This window comes from Vitis vinifera, chromosome 19 (genome assembly GCF_030704535.1).
Source record: "Vitis vinifera cultivar Pinot Noir 40024 chromosome 19, ASM3070453v1".
NCBI classification, from domain to species: Eukaryota; Viridiplantae; Streptophyta; class Magnoliopsida; order Vitales; family Vitaceae; genus Vitis; species Vitis vinifera.
Window position 1 is genome coordinate 10513145 of NC_081823.1, and position 14796 is coordinate 10527940.

The 14796-nt window shown below is 34.8% G+C and overlaps 2 protein-coding genes and 1 non-coding gene across 9 annotated transcripts; 2 read left to right on the top strand and 1 right to left on the bottom strand.

The window, feature by feature from the left end:
* Nucleotides 1-264: 264 nt before the first annotated feature.
* Nucleotides 265-8405, top strand: LOC100249746 (uncharacterized WD repeat-containing protein C2A9.03). Of its 7 annotated transcripts, none has more exons than XM_059735395.1 (10): nucleotides 266-568; nucleotides 1477-1598; nucleotides 1827-1994; nucleotides 2087-2173; nucleotides 3027-3161; nucleotides 3329-3439; nucleotides 3919-4010; nucleotides 4095-4200; nucleotides 7502-7588; nucleotides 7701-8405. In XM_059735395.1, exons 2-10 carry the CDS (start codon nucleotides 1491-1493, stop codon nucleotides 8112-8114), a joined length of 1308 nt encoding a protein of 435 aa, XP_059591378.1. In that variant the 5' UTR covers nucleotides 266-568; nucleotides 1477-1490; the 3' UTR covers nucleotides 8115-8405. The 7 variants fall into 7 exon arrangements, with proteins under 7 accessions (XP_059591379.1, XP_059591378.1, XP_019072409.1 ...); XM_010646378.3 differs by having other exon boundaries at nucleotides 267-568; nucleotides 1488-1598; XM_010646377.3 differs by having other exon boundaries at nucleotides 268-568; nucleotides 1477-1619.
* A 1933-nt stretch (nucleotides 8406-10338) lies between these two features.
* Nucleotides 10339-10410, bottom strand: TRNAW-CCA (transfer RNA tryptophan (anticodon CCA)). Its single transcript has one exon. It is a non-coding gene; the product is annotated as a tRNA-Trp (tRNA).
* Nucleotides 10411-10477: 67 nt separating this feature from the next.
* On the top strand, nucleotides 10478-11266 carry LOC100244683 (photosystem I reaction center subunit V, chloroplastic). The gene has a single exon (XM_002264197.5). It carries the CDS (start codon nucleotides 10601-10603, stop codon nucleotides 11183-11185), a length of 585 nt encoding a protein of 194 aa, XP_002264233.2. The 5' UTR covers nucleotides 10478-10600; the 3' UTR covers nucleotides 11186-11266.
* The last annotated feature ends 3530 nt before the right edge of the window (nucleotides 11267-14796 follow it).

A 14796-nucleotide genomic window follows, 5' to 3' on the forward strand; every position in this document is an offset into this window, starting at 1 on the left:
TATTTAAAAAAAAAATTATATCCATATATTTTATTTATTTATTTTATGTCATGATTCATCAATCCCCACTATTTGTGCAATGATTTTTTGTGGTGACAGTGATAGTTTCTATGTTTGCTTTAAGAACTATTTTTTAACGCAAAAGTATTACGTAAAGATAGGATGATGTGTAATTGAATCAATCAACCATCTTAGTCGAATGGAGGCGGCTAGAAGCATAGAAGGTTCCATCACGATAGTCAAGATAGGATGGAGATTTTGAAATACCATACCACAAAACTTGAGGCACAACGCCCACGGCTGGGCCAAGGAGAACCAATTTGATGGTTTCTCATGAATAATAAAGGAAAGGCTGTCCCCATTCGTCACATTTCTTAACAAAATCAGTGGATAAACATCACCTTTCTTCCCAAAAGCTCAACCCCTGCCTTTTTTTTTTTTTTCCTTTTTTCTCCCTTTTTCTTCTGCCCCATTTTTTTTTTAAATTTTATTTCTACATATATTATTAAGATGAAAATTGGTATGAGATGTTAAGAATTGCAGACCCAAGAAGCTCTTTATCAAACAGGTAGTTCAGTGCCTGCAATTTCATGTTCATCTCTATGTATTGTGTGTTTATGGCTGATTTTCTTCTTCATTGGGTTAACCCATTTGAATTTATACGCCAATATTGTATAGATCCCTATCTGCTGCAGTTTCTTGTGGCCCGGTATGACCTTCCCCTTCTTTGATTTATTATTGTAAGTCTTAGGTTTTTGTTTGTTTTGGTGTGTTTCTATGAAGTTAGGCCTTGGGTTTGTTCAATTTTTGTGCATCTTTCCTTCCTGGAAAATTAATGAAGGGAACCGATGGAATTATTACATGCAACACTGTCCTGGGCTGGTTTGGTGCATGCCTAGGTAGCCCCTTTTTCATGTCATGCTGTTCTATGAGTAGAGGTTGAACCCGGCCTCATTTTGTGCTTATACCAAAGGACAGTAGCATGTTTGGGTTGACAATGTTGCCTCAGAAATTTGGAGCTACATGTTATGTTGCAGTTTAAACTCCTGCAAGGGTGGCATATAGATATGGAAATTGGCTTTTGAAGAAGTCCTGGTTTTGTAAGGTGTAAGCTTAGTGTTAGTATCTGGGATTTAGGGATGGGAGGAATGGGTTCTGATGCGTATATCGTAAAGATGCCTGGTGTTTCAACTTTGAAGAATTAAATTATTATTATTTCCTCTAGCTACCTGTTTCAGGCAAATTGGTTTGGCTATATTGGCGGCTCTTGCAAAGCTTGCCAGCGTCAATATTATGAATTATGGTTTTTTATCAATGCAACTATGTCTGAGAATGATACCAAAACCCGTACTAAGTATATATAATAGTAATTGAATTGTCTTCCTGGCATTTCAGAGGCTGGGTTGCCTGGCAATCTTATTCCTTCAGTTAATATTCAAGTTATATATTTGGATTAATATTTGCTAAGGCTTGCAGTTCTCTGGCAGAACATGTCCCATCACCAAGGAGATTACATGGCAGATGAATACAAAATGGAAGATGTAGATGATTTGGATGAAGAGTTCCATGACAGAGAGATGGGCGGCCCAGAGTCTGAGGTTGATGTATATGACTACCTGGTTTGTGCTTTAACATATGAGACTTGCACATGCAAATTTCAACAGTTCTTATGGTTTTTTATAATTTTGACTAATACAAAACTTGGCCTTTATTTGTTTGATTCCTTTAGTTCTTTATGTGGCCATTGCAGGTTTTCGAGCAAACTTCAAACTTATTTTTATCTGGACTGACGTATATCTGAGAATGATTATTTGGATTTGATGCAGAATAGTAAAACGGCAGATACATGCTCTGCTCAAGCCAGGAGAGGAAAAGACATACAAGGAATTCCTTGGGAAAGGCTTACCATCACTAGAGAGAAGTACAGGCAAACTAGGGTAGAACAATACAAAAACTATGAAAACATTCCTCGATCTGGAGATGGTTCAGCAAAGGTAAAGTCTCTTCATCTTTCCTTTTGATTTCCCCTTTTCCCATGCTGGTATTATCAAAACCTTAATCTCACCCATTTTTCAATGGTAAATAGGAATGCAAAGTTACCAAGAAAGGGGGATTGTTTTATGAGTTCAAACACAATGCAAGATCTGTGAAATCAACAATTCTTCATTTCCAGGTTGATCTCCAAGTTTGCATCATACTACCTGTTTGCTAACTTTTTTTTTTTTCTATTTTTTTAAAAACATTTTTTCTTCCTTTTGCTCTTTGAATTGACCGATAAACTTCCTTTGTTGCTCCCATGAAACTGTTGTGCTGCTCCTTATTGTTTCTCTAATTTACTATTGAGCATATGCAAGTATAATTGGATACTCTTGTAAATATTGGCATATATCTTATGTTTAACCTTAAATGTTTCAATATCAAATTTTAAACCTACACTTATTTCAACTTTGGAGTTGATTTCCAAGAAGTCAATTGACGTGGTTGATCATCCTTAAAATTGATATAGTTGGATCAGTCCTTGAAGTGGTCAATTACCTTTTCTTTGTGCAATATTCTTTTCCTTCTGCCATAGATTTCTGTTTGTTTCTCTTGATATGACAAATTTGGACCATACTCTCACTGTCTCATATGTTTTCAAATTTAATTTAATGAAACCACCAAGGTTTATAGGCTGTTTGGAACAAATCAGGGGTTTAATTTATAGACTATTTAAAAGGATATTCAGAATCAACTTCTTGTTACCTTTGGTTACCTTTGAAACCAATTAATCTCTACGGATCCAGTCATAGATCACATCATAGAGAAAAACAATTAAATGACTTACAAAATTGGCCAATAACTTATAATTTTGGGGGGTAGGGTGGAAGTTGTTTGGTTGCTGGTGGCAGGGGTAGTTATTGAATGAGTATTCCAAATCATAACTAGAATTGATACTAAATGCAGTTTATTGTTAATTTTTTTCAATCTGACTATTTGGATAATTTGGTTTTTGAGCTGATATAGACATACGCTGTTTGTTGAGGCAGTTGAGGAACTTAGTCTGGGCTACATCAAAACATGATGTATATCTTATGTCGCATTTCTCTGTCATTCATTGGTCTTCATTGACTTGCAACATGTCTGAAGTTCTCAATGTTTCAGGGCATGTGGCACCATGTGAGGTAAAAGTCTCTCACCATATGTTTGGGTATGACAGACTACCTTCAATTTTTTTTTTTTTGTCTTTAGTGCAATTTCTTTTTTATTTTCAGTTTGAATTATGTTCTTCTATGGAATGACCCATTTTATTTTTTCTATAAAAAGTAATCTTTCTACTTTTCATATATAGAAACACCCTGGGAGTCTGTTGGAAGGATTTACACAGACGCAAGTTAGTACGCTTGCAGTAAAAGATAAGTTGCTAGTTGCTGGAGGGTTTCAGGGAGAACTTATTTGCAAGGTAATTTAAACAACTTTGACTGGAAGTGATCCTAAAAGAAAAACGAGAGATCTGGGGATGATTAAACTTTGGCACAGCAGTTGCATGCCCACTAACATGTTGGCCTTAATTACATGGTGTTGTGATGTACACCTGAAATATAGGTCAAAAAGAGTCTAAGCTAGTTGTTCAACATAAGACTGGGAAATTGTCCTGTGAGGTCTTCTGATTTATGAATTTTATAATCTGATATCTTGGTCATCTTTATGTTCACTTAGTTAACCACAATTGATTCACATTCTTGGTTTCTTTTTTTCATTCCTTGGAGTTTCCACCAGTTTAAGGAACTATGGAAGAACAAAATTATATAGTTTTGCAGAGTTTTCTAGCTAAGCTCTCAGTTACTTCTGTCATTTTTCATAACCTTGTAGTTATTAAATCAGGTCCTGAAAATTAATTACACTGAGACTGAGGCATTCACCCCTTTTATTGGAATGCAGTATCTAGATCGACCTGGAGTTAGTTTCTGTTCCAGGATAACTTATGACGATAATGCAATCACCAATGCTATTGAGATTTATGCCAGTTCCAGGTACTTGGTGTTTGCTTATACTAGCAATGGAACTTGTCAATTCTGCATATGAACCTAACTCCCATTGCATTTTTTAATTTTCAGTGGTGCAGTTCACTTCATTGCCTCAAGTAATGACTGTGGAGTTAGAGACTTTGATATGGAAGATTTTCAACTTTCTAAGCACTTTCATTTTCCTTGGCCAGTGAATGTAAGTTGCATATATCAGAATTTTCATTTGTTTAGATCTAATTAGAAACTTGCTACTTTTCAGATTTAGACCTAAAAATTCTTTGCTATAAGTTTAGTGGTAAGACTAAAAAAGATGCATGCTTCATAAGTGCAAACAAATTGCATGCATCATGGTAGTTTTACGATGAAGCCTTCCATTTGAAATAATGTGCACACAACATATGCAAGCAATGTACAAAAGATGGACTTACATCACACCTACACTAACCAATCCCCATACTACCTACAAAATTCATTGAGGACAAAACAGCCCCAAACCCTCAAAAGCATTTTTAGAACGACCAGCCAGTCGCTTGCATAGATGAATTTTCTTTTCTAGAAGACTGTCTTACAAAAAATCTGTCTGAAATTTTTTTCAGCCTTCTGCGAGTGTTGGTAAGAAATAAATCAAAAGCTAGATAGATTGCTTTTTGACAATGTTAGCCTTCTCCCTTGGAGGGTACTGGCATTTCCAAGAAGCCAATCTTCTCTTGATCTTTCCTCAATTGATTCTTATTGTTGATGACATAAAATTGGCTTCCAGCAGCAAACTCAATTACTTAATGGGAAGGCTACCCTCCTACATCCCAACTCATTGGCTAACCCCTCCAAGTCCTCCACCCTTCCAATGGGAAGTAACTTTATTTCCAAATTGGGTTTCAATCTGGAAACAACCCCAAAACATAAAAGAACCTACTTAATGTAAGATAGTCGCTCTTTATCTGCCTCACTAAATAGCAAAGTATCATTGACAAACAGAAGGTGTGAAATTTCAACTCCTTCCCTCAACGCCACCTTAAAACCCTTAATGAGACCTTTTGTCACACTTTGCAGGAAACAACTTAAGACTTCCATCACCAAGATAAATAATTATGGAGAGAGAGGATCTTCTTACCTTAAGCCTCTTGAGCTTTGGAAAAAATCTATGGGTGTGCTGTTGACTAGCATAAAGAACAGAATTGTGAAAATGCAGAATCTAATCCAACTCATCCATTTCTGATCAACACCCATCAACTCTAATGCTGAAAATAGGATCATAGGTCTTCTTAATGTCCAACATACAAATCACACCCTGACCTTAGACTTTTAGCTCTTAAATCAATGGCCTCATTAGCAAGGAGGGTAAAAATCTGTCTAACCTTAACAAAAGCATTCAGGAACTTGAAAATCACCTTGCCTATAACTTTTTGAAGTTTATTTACCAAAATCTTCACCTACAGCTTGTATAAACTGTCAATCAAACTCTTGGGTCTAAAATCTTTAATATTCTCAACTCCACCTTTCTTAGGGATGAGCATTGGAAACATGGTGTTCAAACTCCTTTTGGAGGTATTGTAAGGGTAGAACTCATGCCAAAAAATCTAGGAAATTTGACAGAATCACATTCCCACAATTTTGTCACAAATCCAGGGAAAATCCATCTAGGCCTATAGTTTTGCTCCCACCCAATTCATCAAGTGCCTTGTGAACTTCACCTCACTGGAAGGCCTTTCCAATCCTTTGCTGCCTCTTCCCCTTTCTACTTGAGAATGTCATTGTCAATGCCAATCCTCCTCCAAAGCTCAGAAAAAGGTGCTTAAACTAGTCCCCTCTTCAACTCAGCCTCATTAGAACATCAAGAGCCCTTAATCCTCATTCTTCCTGGGAAGTTGAATTCCACCCTATTAAAAAAACAAAATTGTTGTTTTTGCCCCCTTCAGCCAAAGGTTGTGAGATTTTTGTCTTGATGACGATTCTTCCATCACAGCCAGCTTGCTGCATTTTTTGAATAGCTGAATTTCTTGTGTCCTGCTCATGAGGAGATAAGCCACCCTTTTTTTCACATCCCATCTTCTTATTGAGTCCAAAGCACAAGCTTTGCAGGTAGCAATATTGTCAAACACCTCCCTGTTCCATTGCTTCATATCCTCTTTAAGAGCTGTCAGTTTACATGCAAGCTTGGGACTAGCTGGCCCCCCATGCTCTTAGCTACACCCCCACCAGAAACTAATTCCCTGAAACCTTCCTCCTTAAGCTGCATTTTCTTGAATCTTAAAGAACATTTCCTTTACTTATACCTTTCCTATTGAGAAGGATAGGGTAACGGTTAGAAGCTGGCCTAAGTAAAATACTTTGAGTCACATTAGAGAAATGATCTTCCCAATCTAAAGAAATAAGGAAACAATCAAGTCAAGACAGAAGTTTGCCATCTCGCCACCACTCCAGGTGAAATTGCCACCAGCCATCAGCAGATAAATCAGATTGCAATCCTCAATGAAGCCCTTGAAACTTATTATTTCTGAAGACAAGGCACTGCCATTATTCCATTCACGAGGAGAATGTACTGTAGTAAAAAAATTCCTCTCCAAGTCTCATTCCGCTGGCCTATAATAGCTCCCAACTCTACCAGGAAAACCCTTCTTTCAGAAGCCAAGACAGGGCATAAACACCTGAAGACCCCCAGCAAAAACCATTTAACTGTTTCTGAACCAGCATTGCAACCAATGATTTAGAAAAGGAAAGAACATATATGAGAGAAATTTAATTGATTGGGCTCATAGACTAGAAAAGGAAAGCCTAGATCAAGCTGGTTAGGTTTTTGTTCACATGAGTATCTTTGATGAGTTGCCCTTGAGGCCTGGCTCAAGTGGTAAAGGGATGGGGAGGGTTTATGGGAGGTTCCATGTTTGAGTCCCAATGGGAACAAAAAATTTACCTATATAAAAAAAAAAATGTATCTTGGATGAGTTGGAAATCATTGTGATTGGTCAAGTTTTGTCATTTTCTATGTGAACCACCCCCTTCTATAGTGTAGTCAAACTGTCACCTAGGTGTTGCCTTGCTGGGCCTGATCATTGACAGATTTCTCTAGCCCATACTAGCCGCCCCTGCCAGAGTTACCATTCTTTCCTTTTGGCTTTTCCTATAGATGGGGAAGGATGGGAGGTTTTTCCGTTTCTTTTTCTTCAGGGGGTGAGGATGGGGGCATACCAAGAGAAGCCACATGACAAGATGATAGGCCATCTAGAAGGTTTAACTTAGAGGATTGCATGCATAAGATTTGCCTAGATTTTCAATAATTCCTGTTTGCATACATCTATAGTTTCTGAATATGTAACGGTTTATGCTCAGGAGTAAAAATATGTTTTGTTGCCTTGGCCTTCTTTGGCTGTACTTTGCCTCAGATGACCATAACGTGTGGGCCGCTTTAACTACAATGCCAACCACAGTTAGTTGCATAACCTCCAAAAGGATGATTTCCTGAATTATAATTACATGTTTTTTCTCTGCTATTTTTGCAGCATACTTCCCTGAGCCCTGATGGTAAGCTTCTTATAATTGTTGGGGACAATCCGAATGGAATGTTAGTGGACTCCAAAACTGGAAAGGTATTCATCTGCTCTGTTTCTGTGGCAATGACCTACTATAATCAAATTTATGCATCTCTCTGAAGGCTGAAAGTGGAAGCATGTGCTGATTTTGAATCTCTGATCCTTGCAGACAGTCATGCCATTGTGTGGGCACTTGGATTATTCATTTGCATCGGCATGGAACCCTGATGGTGTAACTTTTGCCACTGGGAACCAGGACAAAACCTGCCGAATTTGGGATGCCCGATATCTATCCAAGTCGGTTGCTGTTCTGAAGGGCAACCTTGGAGCCATACGCTCAATCCGCTACACCTCAGATGGTCGGTTCATGGCAATGGCAGAGCCTGCAGACTTTGTGCATGTGTATGATGTGAAAAATGGATATGAGAAGAAGCAGGAAATCGATTTCTTTGGTGAGGTTTCAGGCATATGTTTCAGCCCAGATACAGAATCGCTTTTCATTGGAGTGTGGGATCGTACATATGGTAGCCTAATGGAGTACAACAGATGTAGGAATTACGCGTACCTTGATTCCCTGATTTGATTCAAATGTAGAGTGTACAAGTGAATGAGTGTGGTTGAGAGCTCTAGGATGCAAAGAAATGCAGCAACAATCGAACATGGAGGATGAGGGGGAAGAGGGTCCAGGTGTAAATGTGACTGTGATGTGTAGTTGTAGGTTATATTGGTGGTTATCTCAGTGTGTGTAGGGGTGGATGTATGCAAGGGTGGGAAGGATTTCTCATGGGAACAGAACTAGAAGTTGTCAGGGTGCTGCCAGATTTTAGATCTCAGGTGCTTTGACTGTATATATATATATATGGTAAACTTTTGAATATGGAATGATTTTTTCTTCTTTTGGTTGCAATCTGGGCAGGTTGGTCGGGTTGATGACTAACCCAAACTTAATCTGAATTAAAAAACAATCAACCCAACCCGACCTCTAATCTGAGTTATTCAACCTAAGTCCAATCCAATCTCATTTTTCTAAGTTTGAGTTACACTTATAATTCAAAATCTATTTATAATATATTTTAAAAAAGCTTTTTTCTATATATTTATATGAAAATTTAAATTGTAAATAGGAAAAAATTTTAAGATAGTAAGAAAAAAAAAACTCATAAATTTATATATTTTTCTTAAAAAAATAAAAATATATAATATAATATAATTTGAAAATTAAATATTATATTTTTTTATTTTAGTTTAAAAAATTATAATTTAGAGAAAAATGGTAGCTTAATACATTTCTAAATATTCCAAAATAATAATTAGTTATGAAATTGCTAGTCTGATAATAATTAGGGCTTTTAATTATATTTGGTTAATAAGAAAATATTAGAATTTTTTTAAGATAATACTTGCTTTTATGTAGTATATATTCAGATTTTATGGACTTTGTGATTGAAATTTATGTTTATTGTCAAATTTTTTGAAGTTAAGACTATTTGTGATTGAAATATATTGTTGAAATTTTTTATCTTTGAATTTAAGGATTTGTAATAGAAATATTTAATTATTATTAAAATTAATTCATTAGTTTTCAAAATTTTAATTTGGGACATAATATCAAACTCACTTTTATTCTTCAAAATTAATTGGAATAGTTGATTATAGTGGATATTTAAATAAGCATAAATTATGTTTTAGAATTTAAATTAAATAAATTTAAATAGAATGAATGATAATTAGTTTATTTTGATTTTATTGTTCGATAAAAATATTGAATTTTCAAAAAATTGCAATAGATTTATTTATAATCCAAATTTTAGGTTTTAATATTTTATTTTCAATTTTAAATGAGGAATTTACAAAATTTATAGAATTTGATTTCATTAAAAATTTCGGTTTTGTTTTTGAAAATTTGCATATTTATTTTAAATCAATTTTTTATCCAAATTTTAAGTGTTTTTATATTGTTGGTTTTATTTTTTTTATTAACAATTAATGAAAAATAAATAAATCTAAATTTAGGAAAAGCGGGTTTTGACTTATTAATATGAAAATATATAAAAAAAAAATCCTGAATTTTTTAAATGAACAACTAGAATTTAAATGTTTTCCCTCTTTTTATTATTATTATTGTTATTGTTATTGTTATTGTTATTATTATTATTTTCTCTAAAAACAAACAACCCGAACTTTTTTTTTCTTCTCTCCATCAACAAATATTTAATACGTAATCTAAACTCATCTACCTTTTAAAAATAACAATATGTTACCTCTATCTTTATGCCTTGAATTAAAGTTAAAAACCAAAAGAAAATGTCCCAAAAAACCTGAATCCTTGAAATTAATGAAAAAAAATCTTAAAGAGATTATAGGAAAAGTTATAAATCTTATTCTCATTAAAACGCAAACTCATTTACAATACATTAAGGTTTTACCACTTATAATGTCTATACTTTTCAAATTACTTTACTTTTGCTATGAAAATGCTTATTATCAGAGAAAAAGTCTCTCAACTTTTCTTATGGGGTGTTTGTTTTTAAAGAAAGAAAATCTCTTAACTTTTTTTTATAGGGTGTTTGTTTATGGAGAAAAAAAATCCTAAATAATAATAATAATAAATATATCTAAAAGGTAGGGAAACATTATCAAACATGGTTGATGATAGGACAAGTAAAAGGGACATTTTAGGAAAATAATTTCATGTTAAAAATAAATTATATTTTATTTTATTTGAGGAATTGAATTTGAGTACTTACTACGATAAAGAAATGAGAAAGAAGAAAAATAAAAATAAAAAATCCAATGCAAGGGGGAATTGAACCCGACGTGAATCGAACACGCAACCTTCTGATCTGGAGTCAGACGCGCTACCATTGCGCCACGGATCCTTGGTGAGAATTCTTCTCTTCTATTTCTATATTATATATACCCACTCCCGTCTTACAATTTTAAAGATGCAGTGTCTGGTGTAGGAATCTGTGATCCAAAAGAGGACCAATAAAATAAGGCCAACTCACCTCCCAAAATCTTTCTTCCGCCATTCCCCTCCTCACAATATCTTAATCTAACCTCCTCCTCATGATCTTTATTCATATCTTATGTATATCCTCATCCCTCTCCCTCTTTCTCCCTGTAATTCAATCTGATCATTTCTTTCTCTCCCACCTACACCTCGCAATGGCATCCTCCGCCTTCTTCTCGGCACCGACCTTCTCATCCGCCGCCACCACCCTCCAGAAGCACCTTCCCCACCAATCCTTCCAAGGTCTCAGACCCCTCAGCAAGCCCACTGACCTCTCCCTCACCATCCCCAGAATGTCCACCAGACCCATCCCCAAGAGGAGCGCCGGCGTGGTGAGAGCCGAGCTGAACACCTCTCTGGTGATCAGCTTGAGCACTGGGCTATCCCTCTTCCTTGGGAGGTTCGTCTTCTTCAACTTCCAGAGGGAGAACGTGGCCAAGCAAGTCCCTCAGCAGAACGGCTTGACCCACTTCGAGGCTGGCGACTCAAGGGCCAAGGAGTACGTAAGCCTCCTCAAATCCAACGACCCTGTTGGTTTCAACATCGTTGATGTCCTGGCTTGGGGCTCCATCGGCCACATCGTGGCTTATTACATCCTTGCCACCTCCAGCAACGGCTATGACCCCAAGTTCTTCGGCTGATTTCAGTACCCCCTGTTGCTCTGTAAACTGTGTATACATGATTGATTAGTTGTTGGGAAATGGAGCTCCTTCTTCTTCTTCCGTTTCTTTTTTTTTGTTGGTTGCTCTTGTCGTTGGGGAAATTCATGTGTTTTAATATCAGCATCTTCTATGTGCTTGCCTTCCAAGAATTTCACAGCTCCATATATACAAGGGGCATCCAGAATATATACATATAGCAACTTAATTTGCCTACATATATAACTTAAGCTCAGAAATTAACCATACAAAAGGAGGAAGAGGGAGGAATTCACTGAAATGGGTTGTTTTACTCCATCTAAACTTAGTTGCGCAGAGCTTCTTAAATACGCAAATGGTTTCTATTGTCATAGGAGTGTTGTTGGCCTTTGCATATTTCTTTTTGGCTCGATATACTTGGCTTGCGACAAGTGAAGTCCTTCACTCGTTTGAGTCACTTGTATGCCAATGAAATAGTTAACCTCCTCTAAAGCTTTTAGAGGAAATTCACTGTTTAGACTGGCAGCTAGCACAATTGCAGGATTCTTGTTTGTGACTACTCTGTCATCAACGTCAACTAGAATAAAAGTAGAGTGACTTGATATGATTCTAACGAAACAATGATTGATATGACATAGCTAAAAGCCTAAAACAAATCCAAGATAAATCAGGGTGATATGAAGTTTCTCAAGCCTAGCACATGGTGCTTGCTTTGAATCATACATTCTTTATGCAATCAACTCGGTTTCCACCATAAAAACCTCCTCTAATCCCATAAAGGAATGCGTTATTCACATCCAGCTGTATGATCCCTTATCCTTTCGTGACTGCCATTGTGAGTACAACTCTTAAATCTTGAGGGCTTCTCTAGTAGACTAAAAGTCTCATTGAAATCAAAGCCCACCATTTGATGAAACCCTTTGGTTACGAAATGGGCCTTGTATTTGTGAACGGTCCTATGAGGATCATCCTTCACCTTGAACGCCCATTTGCAGCCTATGGCCTTCCTACTAGCAAGGAGTGACACTAAGGCTGATTGCCATTTCTTATGATTGCAAAAAGCTCATCTGTCATGACTGCTTCAGTTGGAAGGCCATTGTCACTGTAGTAGGCTCTTGAAATGCAAGGTTAATTTCATTTATCTCCCGTGAGATTTTGACTAAATACATCTTACACTTATTGGTTTGAAATTTTATCAAATATCTTCCTTATTTTAAGTTAGAGGGAAGGTGAGTGAAAATAAATAATGAAAAAGTAAGGGACATATTTAATGAAATTTTGAACCAACAGACTATACAAAAATTAATAGTTGTTTTATTGATATTAGGAACTTTACATTTTGCAAGAATCGATTTTATAATAGATGACCCAATTGGCTATGCCACAAATCATATAAAGAAGAAGATTTAGAAGAGAAATCTGTAATAGCTAGTGTAGACAAATGAATCTTTTCAAGTAAATTCAAAAGGCTAAGTAGCATGAGTGAGGGCAATAAGACAAGCTCGAATATGTTGGAATCAAAGGCACAAAGACCATTTAACCTATTGAATCTACCATGATTATGCTAAAAGATTAAAAATTCCCTTTGTTTTGATCAGAGATACCAGGATTTTTAATACAATGAAATTGACCGTTGAAGCCACCATGGTTGCTTTTTTATTTCCTTGTTTAGATTAAGTTGAAAGATTAACACTAAGGTGGTGTTTGTTTTTTTACTTAATTCTAAATAGAACCTTAATACTTAATAGTATTAAATATTAGGTTGTTTGTTTTTGTAGTATTTTATTTCTATTAAGTATTAAAAAGTAAAAAAAATCATTGTGTTATTTTTTCTATTTAGAAAAAGCCACATATTTTGGCTTTTTCTATTTAATAAAAAATTTATAATAAGTCATAAAAAAGTAAAAAAACAAACAACCTAAATTCTAAAACTAAATGGTTTTAAGCAAAAAGCCAAAAAAACAAACACCACCTAAGTGTTGGAAAATCTAAAGATTTGTTGTTGTTTTCTATTCTAGCTTCCTGATGAGCTAGTAACAAGGCTTCAATGTCTTTAAGAGAATAAGACTCAAATCTTGAACTTACAAAAATTACAAAAGCATCATATTCAAAAGTCAATCCATTAAAGATCACTTTTATGTGATCATCAATGAAGACAAAGTGTCTAAGAGATGTTAGAATATCAATACTATGCTTGTTTTTCAAAAGACTCGTTGATAAAAAGATCACCTTCTTTGCACCTTGGAGTCGTGTTATGACATGTGAGATCTTTGCTCTTGTTTAAGAAGCAAAATAATACTTAAGCTTGGTCTAGATATGATAAGATGTTTTACAACCAACCATTCATGTCAACATACTTTTAAGCATGGATGAAATAAGCCATGAGACTGGTAGTTGATCTTGTCTTTTCTAATCAAGAAAAGCCTTGTTGATGTTGCTCAATGTTACATCTTGAGGAGAAAGAAACTTTTCAAGTACACAACTCAAACCATCGATGAAATGCCGAAATTCGTAACCATGAACAATTGTTGAAACTCATTGTCACCAAAGAAGATAATTGTCATTGTCAATGTTGATTGAAAGAGAATTGTTAATGAGAATGGAGTAAACTTCGTAAAGAAAGAAAAAACTTTAGGATCGATGACAAGGATATCTCTATTCAAGCTTTGATATCATAATATAAGAAAAGAAGACAGGAGAAGAGGGAATAATTCTCTAGAAAAAAGGTTTTTATTCAAGTTAAAATTGACTTTTGTAAAGCTTCTTGAATACATGAGTGATTATTCTAACTTGTCACATATTGCTACATGTGCTAACAATTGTACTTACCTAAACATCTCTAACAAGAAGTGACCTTGAGTTATCAACAAGACATTTTTTTGGCTAATTTTAAGCAAGGTTTCAAAAAGTGGATCAAATCGGATCAACAAATCAAGCTGCCGACTAGTGGCCTCTTTGGTCCGATTGGCTTGTTTGAGCTATTCGAATCAATGGTTAAACCATCAAATTGGATGGACCAACCCCTTTTCTAAGAATGAATCAACTCTAATTTGACCCAAAAAATAGAATGGGTTGTCCATCCTCTGGCCCAATATAAATTATAACCTATTGATTTACCAACCTGCAACTCGCAACTTATTTATATAGGCCAAGAGGACTAAAGCCAAGGATCTCCAACTTATAAAAGGTATATGTGGACCTCTTAACTATTAGACAATTTATTATATATTGATGTAAAATAGTTTATATCCAATATTGATGTTATCAAATTTTCTTTATTTAAAACTATTAAATAAACATAAATATTTACCTCCACATTTATTTTAATAATGATTGTACGATGATAATTGTGAAAATAATATTATAATTTTCAAAATTATGAAATAATAAGATATATGTAGATATATATAAATATTATGACTTTCCTTTAATCTTATATATATCTTCACATTTAAATATTATATATTTTTTATTTAATTAAATTTAAAATATTAATATATTTATTTTTATTTTTATCATTTAATTTGAGAATATCAAATATAAATAATAAAATAATAATAAAAATTTTAATTATATATTCTTAATTTTTTATAATTATTTTTAACTTTATATAA

Excerpts from the sequence above, each read along its gene's own strand:
- LOC100249746 (XM_010646377.3), top strand. The coding sequence starts at position 1,491 with ATGTCCCATCACCAAGGAGATTACATGGCAGATGAATACAAAATGGAA. Across the intron at positions 1,995-2,086 it reads CTGGAGATGGTTCAGCAAAG|GAATGCAAAGTTACCAAGAA; the intron begins GTAAAGTCTCTT and ends AATGGTAAATAG. Across the intron at positions 3,440-3,918 it reads AGGGAGAACTTATTTGCAAG|TATCTAGATCGACCTGGAGT; the intron begins GTAATTTAAACA and ends ATTGGAATGCAG.
- LOC100244683 (XM_002264197.5), top strand. The coding sequence starts at position 10,601 with ATGATCTTTATTCATATCTTATGTATATCCTCATCCCTCTCCCTCTTT.